Here is a 13127-nt window from a genome sequence, read left to right on the forward strand (position 1 = left end):
ACTTGCTTTATTTATAAAAAATATAAAATTTATAAACGCTTTATTATAAAAAATCCATATGATTTTTCAGAAATCAATATTAGTGATTTAAAAACTAGTAAAAATAAAATTTAATAACTTGCTACCCTTTTTATAAATGATTGAAGTGAATTATTATCTTTAATGTGGCAAATAATATATTGATTTAAATAAATAGGTATAATAACATTACTGGCAATAGAACATAACTTACTGATAAAATTAGTATTTATATGATATTTTTCATTCCATATACAAGTAAAAAAATGTTTTTAAAATATAAATATGTATATACAGAATGAACGTTCGCGTATAAATAAAGAATTAATATTCACAATGGTACATTGATTATCATTAACAGAAAATATTTAATATATTATTAAAGTCATTTAAGTATTGCAAAACATACATGAAATCCCTAAATTGATGAGTGTTGAATTGATTTTGTTAAAGGCAAATTTTTAACGTATTGTTCGATATAAATGAATACTTGAACTTATCGGTTTATTCATACATACATTAATAATACATTATAACAATTAAATCACACAACGAAACAATCACTTCGACTATTCTTTATGTAAAGCTATCATTCTAATCTGACTATCCAACTGACTTAATTGATTCAAATGCCTCGCTTAGCTCAACATGTTAATTTTAAAATACTGCTTTATAATTATGTAACCAAGTAACATATCACTAGCTTATTAATATACGCCTAGACATATTAATTTTCTCTTTATTTGATTATGCTATTATTAATAAGCGTCGAGTACATTCCATAGATAATTAATCCAAGAAAATATTAAATATGTTAATTTATATAGTACAATCTCATTTTCAATACTATGTTATGTTTATATATTAGAATTAATATTAAATATATAATTTCAATGAAAATTTTCCATTGCAAATTCTATAAAGTATATAATAAATATCCAACGAGAGCTCCTTCTTCTTTGGATAAGAAACGTTTCAACATGCTTGTATCACCAAAGTTCGAAATATACACACATGTTTTCAATTTATTGAATAAACATACGATTTATATTAAACAAGCAGCATTTATAAATTAGCTAATGAGTATGTGATGACTTCCATGCAAAAACCACTCATCTGTTAATAATATATGTATAAAAATATTTACAAAATATGCACATAACTACAAATTATCTGTCCAATAAATATGGTAAATTATACATTAAAAACAATAACATTTTACTATTAATATATCATTTTTTAATCAAATGCTATTATGTATATTTTATATTGTATAAAAACACTCATAAAACTTTTGAAAAATGATATTTTAATATTTTTTAAATGTTATTTTTAATACTATATTACATAAATAATAACATAGAAACTATCTTATAGTAATATACAAATCACTGTACAAGATATATTAAATTTTAACACTTTCAGTGGTTAAAATAGCTAAAATTACAAATGCATTTTAAAAGTAATGACTTAATTTTTTAAATTATGAATATTTTACTTAAGAAAGCTTTTAACGATTCATATTAATTCATCACACTTCCATTACCACGTTCGAGAATAAGATGTATACAGTTTGGCAAAAAGGTTCACATAATAAATAACCAATAGATATTTTTAACTATACACAATATTGTAAGAAATGTACAATATATAAAGATAGGGCACAAATATGACTTCAAAAATAAATTTATATACCTGATTTTTTTTTAGAATAATTAGTAATATTTTTTAATAAAATTGCTGCAGATGTTGCAGCAATTGATGATAATATCAACAAAACAATTGACGTTGAGCAAAGTTTGCATAATGATTTCAATATACTTGGTAATTAGACCTGATTTCTGTTACTTTTTGTTCCACACTTCCTTTAATTATTATTTATGGGAACATTGTTAGCGAGAGATGAAAATTTAAGTCTTACGATAATAATGCTCTAAAAGCATTCATTTGTACTATTATTAAAGCAAAATTGATAAAAAAAAAATCACTATTAAAATATATTTTTGTAGCAATATTTATGTTTCATCTTTATATCTAAGAAAATGTATATGAAAGTTTAATTAAAATTTATTTAGGTCATTGCGGAATCATTTCTGCCATACTATATCTGTATATTTTCATTCCACATAATATTTATTGCTTTAAAAAAACGCAGAAAAAGCAGAATGTATCAAATACAAACACAATTTCAACATTAGCACATACATATTTATTTATATATATAAAATCTACTTGACATTTGAAAAGTGCTCGGCACTGTTTCCCACTTCGTGTAACTAGACATCACTAATCACTTATATATCCAACTAAAATTAAACCAGCCAGCTAGTCAAGGAACAAAATCTTCTCTCGTATCAAAAGCCTACGTTTATTTATAAAGTTGGCACATAAAAATATGGCTGTTAGTAATCAACATTTCCCAAATGCAACTTTTGGTGTACGATTCACGTGGCGATCATCGAGCCGATAAAATACGGTTATCACACTTCAAGAACGATTGCGGTGGTGCCTCTGATGGCGTCTGTAACGCCTGCAGTGCTGCTGGCAGCATTCATCTGGAGGCATCTGTTTATGCTGATAGCCCTTGTGTTGAGACTTTCGGCGTCCAGCCGGACCCATCGCAACGCATTTGCTGCACTTTTTACGATCGCACATAATGTGACCATCCTGTGAAATAGAAAAGGTTCAGTATATTCTACGTGTAATAATAATACATGTAATATTAAATTGATTAGCTTACTTTGCAACGGCATAAGACACACTTTTGCTCGCCGTGTGGATATACGTTTGGATGCCACTCTTGTCCATTAAATACTGGTCCATTGCGGTATCGGCAACCTCCAGCTGCCATTATTTCTTCTGGGCTTTGTCTTAAGGCTTCATCTTTAAGTTCTCCATTTTCATAGCTCTTATTCTCAGATTTTACCTGAAAATGAATATATACTGAATACTATGCATGTAAACAAAACATTTCATTACATCATTATCAAAGTAGTTTTTATTAACCCACATAATTACAATAATTATTCAATAAAAAAATCAATGGAGAATCTGCAAATTGAAAGTAGTGTAACATAGTGGTAGTTTGAAAAGTGGCCGACAGGTGGCAGTAGAAATCAGGCAAAGTGAAACCATTTAACTCCACTTTTAAAACCAATAATGCGCACCTGTTGAGATTATTTGTGTCTGTCCTTTTATCATGTATTCATGTTCTTAGTTATATTTATTTATTTATTAATATTAAGACCATCGTGACCTGACAGGTTAACCTAATGCGTCAGATACAAATCACCTAATCAGATGTGCATTGTTCCATACGAACTGAACCATCTCCCCGTATGTGTATGAGGAAATGTCAATATCTTGATGCACAATATTGAACAGTCAGACGGCCTTTGCTAGAGTAGAGTTGGCAAGTGCTCTAATTCTAGACTTTCTCATGGACCGAAAACTATGACCACCTTCCGGAGCCCATATTAGGAGTTGTTCAAGCACTGAAATGTTTAGTTATATAAATTTCTATATGCTGCTTTAAAATGTCTTTATTGTTCAAACCCAAACCTAGCCAATAAGAATTAACCAAGCCCAACATGACCTAATGAAAGTTCTAAAACTGTAATTAGTATTCCAAAATACAAACTAAACCAACTTAACTCTCAGGGGTAAATGAGCTGAAGAAATAGTATAGACAGATGTCTCTCATATTGCTCCATAGTTTGTCTGCACTTGGATATTACACTGTTTTAAAAATATGATAACTATTCTTACCGATATTACTATGGAATTCTGATATGAGAATATTGGTGTGGTAAGTGTATTCAAATCGAATTTTGGTCAATAGGAAGGAGCATAAACAATTATCACTTCTCAGTAGTCAAAAATCCACGTCAAAAGCAATAAAATAGTGTCGTCTAAACTACAACTGGCCGTCTTTTCTCCCTCTTTGAAAAATCTAATACTCAATAAGATGTCTGAGAGAAGTAATTATATATATATATACTAGATCCAACTATGTTGTTCAGTAAAGAAGACATTCACCCTTTACTATTAACAACGAAAAGATTGAGATGGTCGGTGTCTATCATAGCCGCAGCGACTCTGTACGTTTCACTATTATATAATATATGGTCAGTATTGCTCTATGGCTGTAAGATATCCGAGAATAAATAGGTTCAAAACATTTTAAATGTGGTGTATAATATAATATAATATATAATATAGTACATATATAGATGGATAATGAGGATTTTATGTAATAAGTATGTAAGAAACGACACAGTACTTGTATAGTAAGTATAATGAAATCAAAAATTGACTATATAAATCTGCAGATAGTCACCAATGCCTAAAGATAGAAAGAAGTGGTGATTTTGATGTCAAATGAGATGCCGGTTGTGAAAACTAGTAATTTGTAAAGAGAACTATCATTAGATACAATAATTTAACAATACTTACTTCAGGGCAAACTTTGCAGCAAGATTTCTTATCCGGTCTATAAGCAACCTTCTCGGGGCATGACAACGTAGGACATTGCACATTCGTACATTGAACTACAAGATACCGCGACTCGCATGTGCAAATAGTACATGTATCAAATCCAGCTGGTGGTATATATGGATGCCATGATTGTCCAGCGTAATGGAACTGTTCTGCCAAATGACACCCTTGAGTCATCGACGTATTCGTGTCTTGCAGAGATGAATCTAAAATCAATAAGAACAAACATTTATATTCCCATAATGCAACGGAACATTAAATATATAGCATACATCACATATTATCCATTATCGTAAGCTATAAAAATCAAAGTGGAAATTGTTATTTTTAATATACATTTATAAATATAACATAGTGCAAGTTAAACTCACTTGAGCATGTAGGACAGCAATCACCAGGTCTTATCATTGCTTTCGCTCCGCAGGTTAATGGAGGACAAAGAACGGTATCACACTTCACAATGCCATGATCACAAAAGCACATTGTACACGGCTACAAACATATTTCATGTATCATACAGAGTTTGTTTGAAATATGCGGAATATGCAATCGAATTTACCTCATTAGCGGATCGCCATTGGGCACCGTCTTTATGAAAGCTTCCTGAGTGGAAACAAGAAACTGTTTCTCCAATTGTATTTTCTGCAGAGTTTGGATTGGACGAGATATAGGAAACAGCTGGAACTTCATTATCTGCGTATTGAGGTAAACAAGATTCTGGCATTTTAATCTGAAATAAACAATTTATTACATATTATTATAAAAGTAGAATAAAAAAACATTAACTACTTATGAAACATATAATTAGATCATATTATGAGATGAATAGAAATATTATATGCACATTAAGTATGACCTATGTGATATAGACTACATTCTGAGCACATATATAATACTTTTTCTGTTTTTAGTAAGCCTCCGAGTCCAGCAATTTAGGTAAAATAATAATAGTTCCTACATGTGGATTTCAAATCAGTAAACAATGATTGTTATTACTAATGTATCTCTAGGGATTTTAAATATGTTTTTATACTTACAGGTCTCAATAAAGCTTTAATCAATGTAAGATTAGTCCGAGGTTCTCGTACAACGAATTCACTAGCTCCAGTATGCAAACGTTGAAGATCTAAAATCGTCGGAGATACCATAGCACCTTCAGGCGTGTCCAAGGTTCCAAGTTTTCGTGCTACAACCGGAGCACCAGGAGCAATCAAAGGACGCATCTCCAACCACAATTCAAGATTAGTCATAGACAGTATCGACGAACCAGGACCGGCAATAGCAATCTATAACCACAATTGCATTAGCTTCAACTTCAAATACTATTATATTACACAATTACGACATATATCTTACCTCCCATTGAATACTACATTCGTAATCGACGGATACCCAAGCCAATCCCACTATATCAGCAGGCTTGCTTATATCGGTTCGTTTCAAAATAATTGGTCCGTTCAAATCCATAAGGTCGGACACCGGCCTAGGAATGAGTCTGCCTCTTACAATGCTCTCGTCAGAATGAGTAGCGACGTTCACAACTAAATCTCCTGAATATAACGGATCTAATATCCTAGGTCCCATTCTATTCAACGAGCCGGTAGCTTTACCGTCCAAGAACGGCGTTAGATCTTCTAATTCCATGTGACGTTTGTTAGTCTCATCGACTAAAGTTATCATCGGTGCATCCATCATGTTCAATTCATCTACCTGTTATTGTATGATATAGTTATTATTAGTAGTATATGTTCATTGATAATTAATTATATGCTGAATTATCTTACCTGCACATTATAGACGAGCTCTCCATCTCGACTGAGATGAAACCAGGCAGCACCGGAAGACGGGGAAGCTATTGCTTTTCCAGATGCAGCTAGTGGTGCAAAGAAATATTCACAAGCTAATCTTGGAAGAATGGGTCCTTTTATTGCAGGTCTTATAGCCCCTGTAGCAGTCTTAACACTTCTGATACTCAATCCTAATCTTCCTCGGGCTAAAAGTCTCAATTTATCGACAGATACGGGTGACTTTAGCTCGATTATGTTTAAATCTTTTGGTTTTTGGATGTGATGAACCTATAAATTTATAAATATATAATTTATTATTTACTCTGACCAATAATATGATGCAATATATTATAAATTATATGCTTAAGTTTTATTAAGATTATTAATTAATGATAAAATAAAATGTATGTTATTTACTATAGACGCTAAAATTGTGTATTTATATATTACTTCTAATTATGTAAGTATTGTAAAAACTCACCTCATCCAAGACTGTGTTGTTTTTATCAAGAACTTCCAAAGTGACCATTACTCGAGCGTCTTTTCCATCATCTGCTTGCAAAGCTCCCGTGAACATCAAAGTAATGTGAAGTGACGGAGTTGCACCTGCAAGAGCTGTTACTGCTGCAGTGGCTCCCCATCCATTAGTCAAAGGACCATAACCAGGCTCAGCTTCCATCAAAGAGGAAAACATTTCTGTACCCAAAGCTTTGTGACTGAAACAATCAAAACACATTAGAATAAACATATAGTAACAAAATCAAACCTTTCACCATATATTAACTCACGTTATTATTTGCCCTATTGCACTTGCTTCTGTTTCTCCAGACCATAGCAAAGCAGCTGACAGTCTCCCTTCTCTCAAAAGACGCCTATAGTCTCTAGGGAGACGTCTCCAAACTCCACAAGTGCGCTCCGCGAGTTTGATGTCTCCTAATGGAATTTCTTGAAGAGTGCTACCAGTTGAGTCTATAATTTGCAGGGTACGAGGTCCAGAAGGACCTGCGGCTCCCTCTAGTGAAAAATGCATGGAGCGACGTCGTAATAAGAAGCGAGCTGCTACGGGAGCTCGGCCTTTTCCAAGTACTAGAGCAGCAAAATCTGAAGATGAATTTATTGTGTTAAAATGTTATACATTTTGTCAAGCAATTTTTGTGTATATAGTTTATATATATATTTACGTCTAGCATCTTTCTCTTCTTCTTCGATCGTGACGACGTAAGGTAAATCTTGAGGAGTGTCAGGACCTAAAACAATACAAATTTTTTGGGTTAGAACTGTTAAATGTATTAAATATTTTTTTAATAATATAATATAATATAGAAATGGACTCTGTAACGTTGATTAAAAATTAATATAATAATTTAAATTAGACATCAGCCGTTGCACATAAATCATCCAGCATAGCGGTAGGTCGCGCATATTTGAAATTGTCCCTAACGAGTCACCCTAACGAGATCGGAGATTGCAAAAGAAGAATAAAAAGGAAATCGGCTTTCTAAAGGGGCCCATATATCACCGCGGGCCTTATTAAAATTAGATCGTCGCCGCCTCTCATAATCCGCATCTAATTCCGTCTTGACTAATTGCACACCACAAATCATGTCGGCTCGGTGCATCCGACGCAAAAGCTTTCTTATTTCCACTTCAGATTCTTGAACTTCTAACTTCTTTAGACAAAGCGGCACGGAGTCATTCATTCTCTTTATTACATAAGTTAATACAAAAGTAGCACAGCTTTCCAAGGATTCTGACCTGCTTATGATAAAAATGATCATTTTCTGGGAGCTGTTGTTAATTCAAATAGCAGGAAGGCGAGAAGCTTTGTGGATACATAAGTAGTAGTAGTAGTAGTAGTAGTAGTTTTTTACATTGATTAATTACGCTTCTCCAAATGAAGTTTCATCATAAGCTCTTTACATTATTAAGAGAATATTAAAATAAACTAATATATTTATATGTTCATTAACCAGAATGTAGAAAGTAACGAAAATTTTGATTCAATCAAAAAATTAAAAAGTAATTTTGTACATAAGGATCACATATAAATATCCAGTTAAATATATATATGTAATTTTTTATGATGCATTTTATTTATATTATACATAACCGCTTTTTCACCTGCTTTTTCTCCGATGGATGGCAACCGCGTTATAAAGGTTGCCACCCATCGGAGAAAAAGCAGGCATCAAATGGCCTATTATGTTGATCATTATCACCATGCAATACTGGGTGTCATACGTGATTTTTATTTTTATTATTGACCTCAACTCTTTTATTAGAGACAATTGGCTTTCTTGCATTACTCCCATATAAATGAAATAATAAATAATGTATAGTCGAGTTTTACGTAATTAAATTAAAATGAATATATTTGCCATAATAATGGGGCACCCCTTAAAATAGTATATAACTCTTTACAAGTGCATAGTCTGACCGAAATATTTTAGCAGGTAGTTTTAACCATAATTCTAAAAAATATATAAAGAAGTTTTCCTTATTTAATTGCTCACTTGAGTGCTAAAAAGGGATTGCAGGTCTAATGTTCAGTCTTGCTTAAGTGACCGTTTTAATTGCGTGATTTCTGCATTTATTTGTAATTTTAATTTTTTTCATTTAATAGTTTATTATTAATATTATACAAACATTTAAAAAATGCCAAAAAAACACGAATTATGTGAAGCTAACATAGCAAATATAATTTTAATGTATTCGCATATTGCATAATATTGACTGAATTCATCGGAAATTAGTAAACCCAATAATTGTTCACGACACGCTGTCCAAAATGATTTAAAACGGTTTAACGAATGTGGTTCTTACAAATCAAAGCCAAAAACTGGAAGAAAACGAAAGACATTGTACATCTGAAGATTAGGCGAAAGTTATTTGGTCCGATTAGATTACTAAGTTTAAAATTTCTAAGGCAATATTTTTTTTAAATAATCATACTTTTTTCATTATTTTTTTTGGGACCCCTGGTGTAGTATAGAAGAGTGCGTCGAAGAGTCGGAGAAGAATATTTAGCTGATTGCGTAGTACCCAAAGTCAAATATTGTGGCGGAAGTGGTATGTTCTGGAGTTGCATGACAGCAGCAGGGCTAGGAAAGCTATACACTTGCTAGTCACATTTATATTTCAATGTTCCTACATTAAAATATTTCCAAGCACAGACCACGCTACCTTCTGATTCCAGCAAGACAACGCTCCCTGCCATACTTCGCGAAAAAGCAGGGATTGATTTGCGTCAAAAAGTTTGACGCTTTTAAAATGGCCTGCACAGTTACCAATTTATGGACAAAATTAAAAGGAAATGATTAAAAGAAATTAAATGAAATACACAATGAAAGAGAGAAAGAAGAAGCTGATAAAATCGAAATACTTACAATAAAAAATATGAATGAAAAATAATAATGAGAAAATTTTGCATATCATGTAAGAATGTGATCCCAATGGAGAACGTACATCTTAAGTAGGTAGAGCGATTGAAAAAGACACATGTTATAAAGCTCTTTATAAAGAAAATAAAAAAATTAGGTATTTAACTAACTCTTGACAAGTTTATAAAAACACATAAAAGCACTTAAAACACGCCTCGTTAACTTAATTATATATATTGATAAATAAACATTTTTAATATATTTTTGATAAATAAATATTTTTAAATACAATTTTTGACCTTCTAGTTTTGGACATTCAACATTCGCATACATTTTCAGGAACCAATTATTTGCGAAAGTCGAGGGCCGCCTGTATATGCAGTGATAAGTGTAGAATAACTTGCCAATATTTCTACGCAATATCGCTGTTTTCTCGATCCAGAAAAACAGCAGCGTTACTCATGCGAGCATTACCTCACATTCGCGAGCAGATGTCATAGTTTTTTTCCTTCTTTTTTCTCTGTTCAGTTGGACCAGACGTCCGTGTGGGCGATGAGTGCAGGGCCATGCGACCGGCTGAACAGAGAGGGATTCAGATGTCAAGTGGCCCGGGTGTGTTTGTTGGCATGAGGCCGAGTGAAAACGACGGGAAACACGCGGCCGCGCGATTACATCATCTACTATAAGGGGCTAAAAGAACGCCCGTGACCTTTTCCAGCAGAAAATTTATCGAAAATAATCTTGCCTTTTATTTTAAAAAATAAAAAAAATCTTGCCCTATTTTTAGTAACCTAGCTCAATGCGTGTGTATTGCGTACGATAAAATAGTGGGATGCTTTATGGTTGTATGGTTCACGCAAAGTCTGGATGTTGACATACTGCCAGAACCTTAGTGAATTGAAAAATTATTCAATAGCTATAGATTCAGTTATCGATCTCAACTTGAAAATAATTTAGTCTGGATATTTTCGTGGATACCGGATACCGCATCTAGCTCGTAAAGATAACAAATTATTTTATATTGTGTTTATAAAGTTTATATATTAAACCTGGAAGATGTATTTACCAAAAGATTTAATTAGAATACCCCAAACCCTTATAAAAAGCTTCCGCGATAGGCTTTGAACCAGGAAGGTGAGAAGTGTAGCCGAGTTTCATCGAAGACTTCAAATCCTCATCTAAATCTTCCCAACAACAGGATTCATCAAGGACACGTAAAATAGCAATATGTGTAATTATTCAAGTAACTTTTACCCTAGTCTATAAGGTTTTAAAATGTAGATTAAAAAACCGTATCAACTGCAATCCGTCATGTAACGATCTTTAGCTCAACACTTTCAAGGCTCGCTCAATATGGACAATTTGCATACAGAAAATCGCTTTCTTCGGATAAGCATTCACCCAGATTAAAAGGCTAATAATGTGTTACTGTAAACTTAAAAAATATATGATCATAATTTATTTTAATAGATAAAATCTTGACTCGAACACCCAGAAGATTTGACTTTAAACGTCATTGTGGACTAATAATGACAGAATGACCTCACCGAAGACCTACTCCTACCCCCTCCTCATTTTCCCCGCCTCCACCCCTCGGAGACGTGTTGAACATCAGATCACGAACGTCTTGCCAGACTTTAAATTGACACATTCTTGGCACAGTGGTAAAATCGAGTGCGCTCGATCGGACTCTCGCTAATACAGATGATGAAGAGAAGAACCATAGAACACCGAATCTCCATCGATAAATATTACAAAGACCGACCGGCGAAATTATCGCCGCTACTTGGACAATCTCCAGACACCTTTATAAACAAGCTTTTTAACGCGGCCATAAAGAACGATTTATATTGCACCTGAATGTGCTACGCTCGTGTGATTTAGTGACGGTGCGCAAGTTGTCATGACTTAATGCTGATAGTCTATTTCTTGGAGGTTTTTTTCGCGATGGCAATATTATTATAGAATTAGATTTGTCGGTCCAGACGAGCCGCACTAGAATAGCCCGGCCGTGAGTCACGGGCCTCGGACCCTCTATTTGTGTCCTCGAATCGTCTAGGACAGTGGTTTTAAACATAGGGTGCGTACATCCCTTTAATGATAAAAATAGTATTTTTTAAATAATAAAAAAATCTATATTCCTTGAAAGTAAACTCGGCCACTGAAAACCATAGTTGCAAGTGCTCAAAAATTTTAAAACCGAGTCTATAATATAACGTAATAAGAAAGAATTGTGTGTTTTTACACTTATGTTTGAAGTTCTTAACACCCATTTCAAACGAAGACATCGTAACCTACATACATTCTTACTATTCTCTGCAAGTATATTATTTAAAAAAAAATGTTTATCGTAAGATGCAATATAAGTAAATGCATACAAACATATAAGGATGTGTGTATTGCATTAGAAGTATGTGAGTAGAAAATTATAATTGTATATTTTTATTGTGTTCTTATAGCATATCATTAGTTATATCGTATTCTTTATTTCTACCTTGCTCAGATTTTTTTTAATAATTTTTACATGCTAGTACATATTTATATGATTTGGATGCTCCAATTTTCATGTACATTGCAATATTTATTTATTTATTGTAAACCTTCCATTGCAACATAACAGGCGTAAGCACAATCAAAAACTACTGTTTATCGATGTTTTTAATTTTTTAATATGTAATATATAGTATGTGATTATAATAATACAGTATATTATAGTAGATATCTTTATATGCTTGATAACCATCGAACTATATAATCGTTTAGGAAAACATACTTCAGTGGGATGAATATTTGTTAAAATGGACGCGAATAATCGAAGGACCAGAATGGACAAGATCGATCTACCTCGATTTTCGGGCTTTTATACCCCAATCGTAGAGACTATTGTCAATAACAGCTGTTACTACTTCATTTTTTCATATTTCAAACAAGATAAAGATAAAAATATTTTTAATTATTAAAAAAAACAAAAAAGCTCTAGCCAAGAGGAAAATTTTTTGGCGTAATTCTGTAGAAAGCCTCAATACATATTTGTATTCTGCCGATAACTAATGTAGTTCTTAGATTAGCAAAGTAAATATTTAGCCGATTAGGGTAGTTGAGAAGATCGTAAACAAATTTTTGCCATTCAAATAAAAGTTTCTAAGAAAGCATGGATATTTTTAAACATCAGGCACGGACCCACCCTTTTTATGTAATGATATAAAAAATACAGCGGTTGTAAAATATTTTTAAATATGTCGTACAAATTTGATTTTCAAAAAAAAGAGAAAAAACACCACTACAACTTAAAGTAAATAGTGAGACACTAGACTGAAATCAAAATCTGTAAATCATTTATTTTAATTATTCGTTATGATATTCATCCATGGGCGTGGGAATAGGAAAATCTAAGAAAACCTAATCGGTGATGATCGATCAGAATTATAATTATTTAATAATCGGT

The 13127-nt window shown here is 32.5% G+C and overlaps 1 protein-coding gene across 1 annotated transcript in view; it reads right to left on the reverse strand.

The window, feature by feature from the left end:
• Nucleotides 1–1733: 1733 nt before the first annotated feature.
• Nucleotides 1734–13127, reverse strand: part of sog (chordin short gastrulation) — a 136222-nt gene continuing 124828 nt past the window's right edge. Inside the window, exons 5-15 of the mRNA XM_088184603.1 lie at nt 7484–7549; nt 7091–7403; nt 6784–7018; nt 6300–6590; nt 5872–6225; nt 5553–5801; nt 5075–5245; nt 4887–5007; nt 4474–4721; nt 2759–2944; nt 1734–2685 (exon numbers count right to left, since the gene is read on the reverse strand). Of these exons, the coding sequence (XP_088040729.1) occupies nt 2506–2685; nt 2759–2944; nt 4474–4721; nt 4887–5007; nt 5075–5245; nt 5553–5801; nt 5872–6225; nt 6300–6590; nt 6784–7018; nt 7091–7403; nt 7484–7549 (2414 nt within the window). The 3' untranslated portion in view covers nt 1734–2505. The remainder of the gene's footprint in view (nt 2686–2758; nt 2945–4473; nt 4722–4886; nt 5008–5074; nt 5246–5552; nt 5802–5871; nt 6226–6299; nt 6591–6783; nt 7019–7090; nt 7404–7483; nt 7550–13127) is intronic.

This window comes from Plectrocnemia conspersa, unplaced genomic scaffold (genome assembly GCF_051122295.1).
Source record: "Plectrocnemia conspersa isolate PC_06_02 unplaced genomic scaffold, ASM5112229v1 ptg000004l, whole genome shotgun sequence".
NCBI lineage: Eukaryota > Metazoa > Arthropoda > Insecta > Trichoptera > Polycentropodidae > Plectrocnemia > Plectrocnemia conspersa.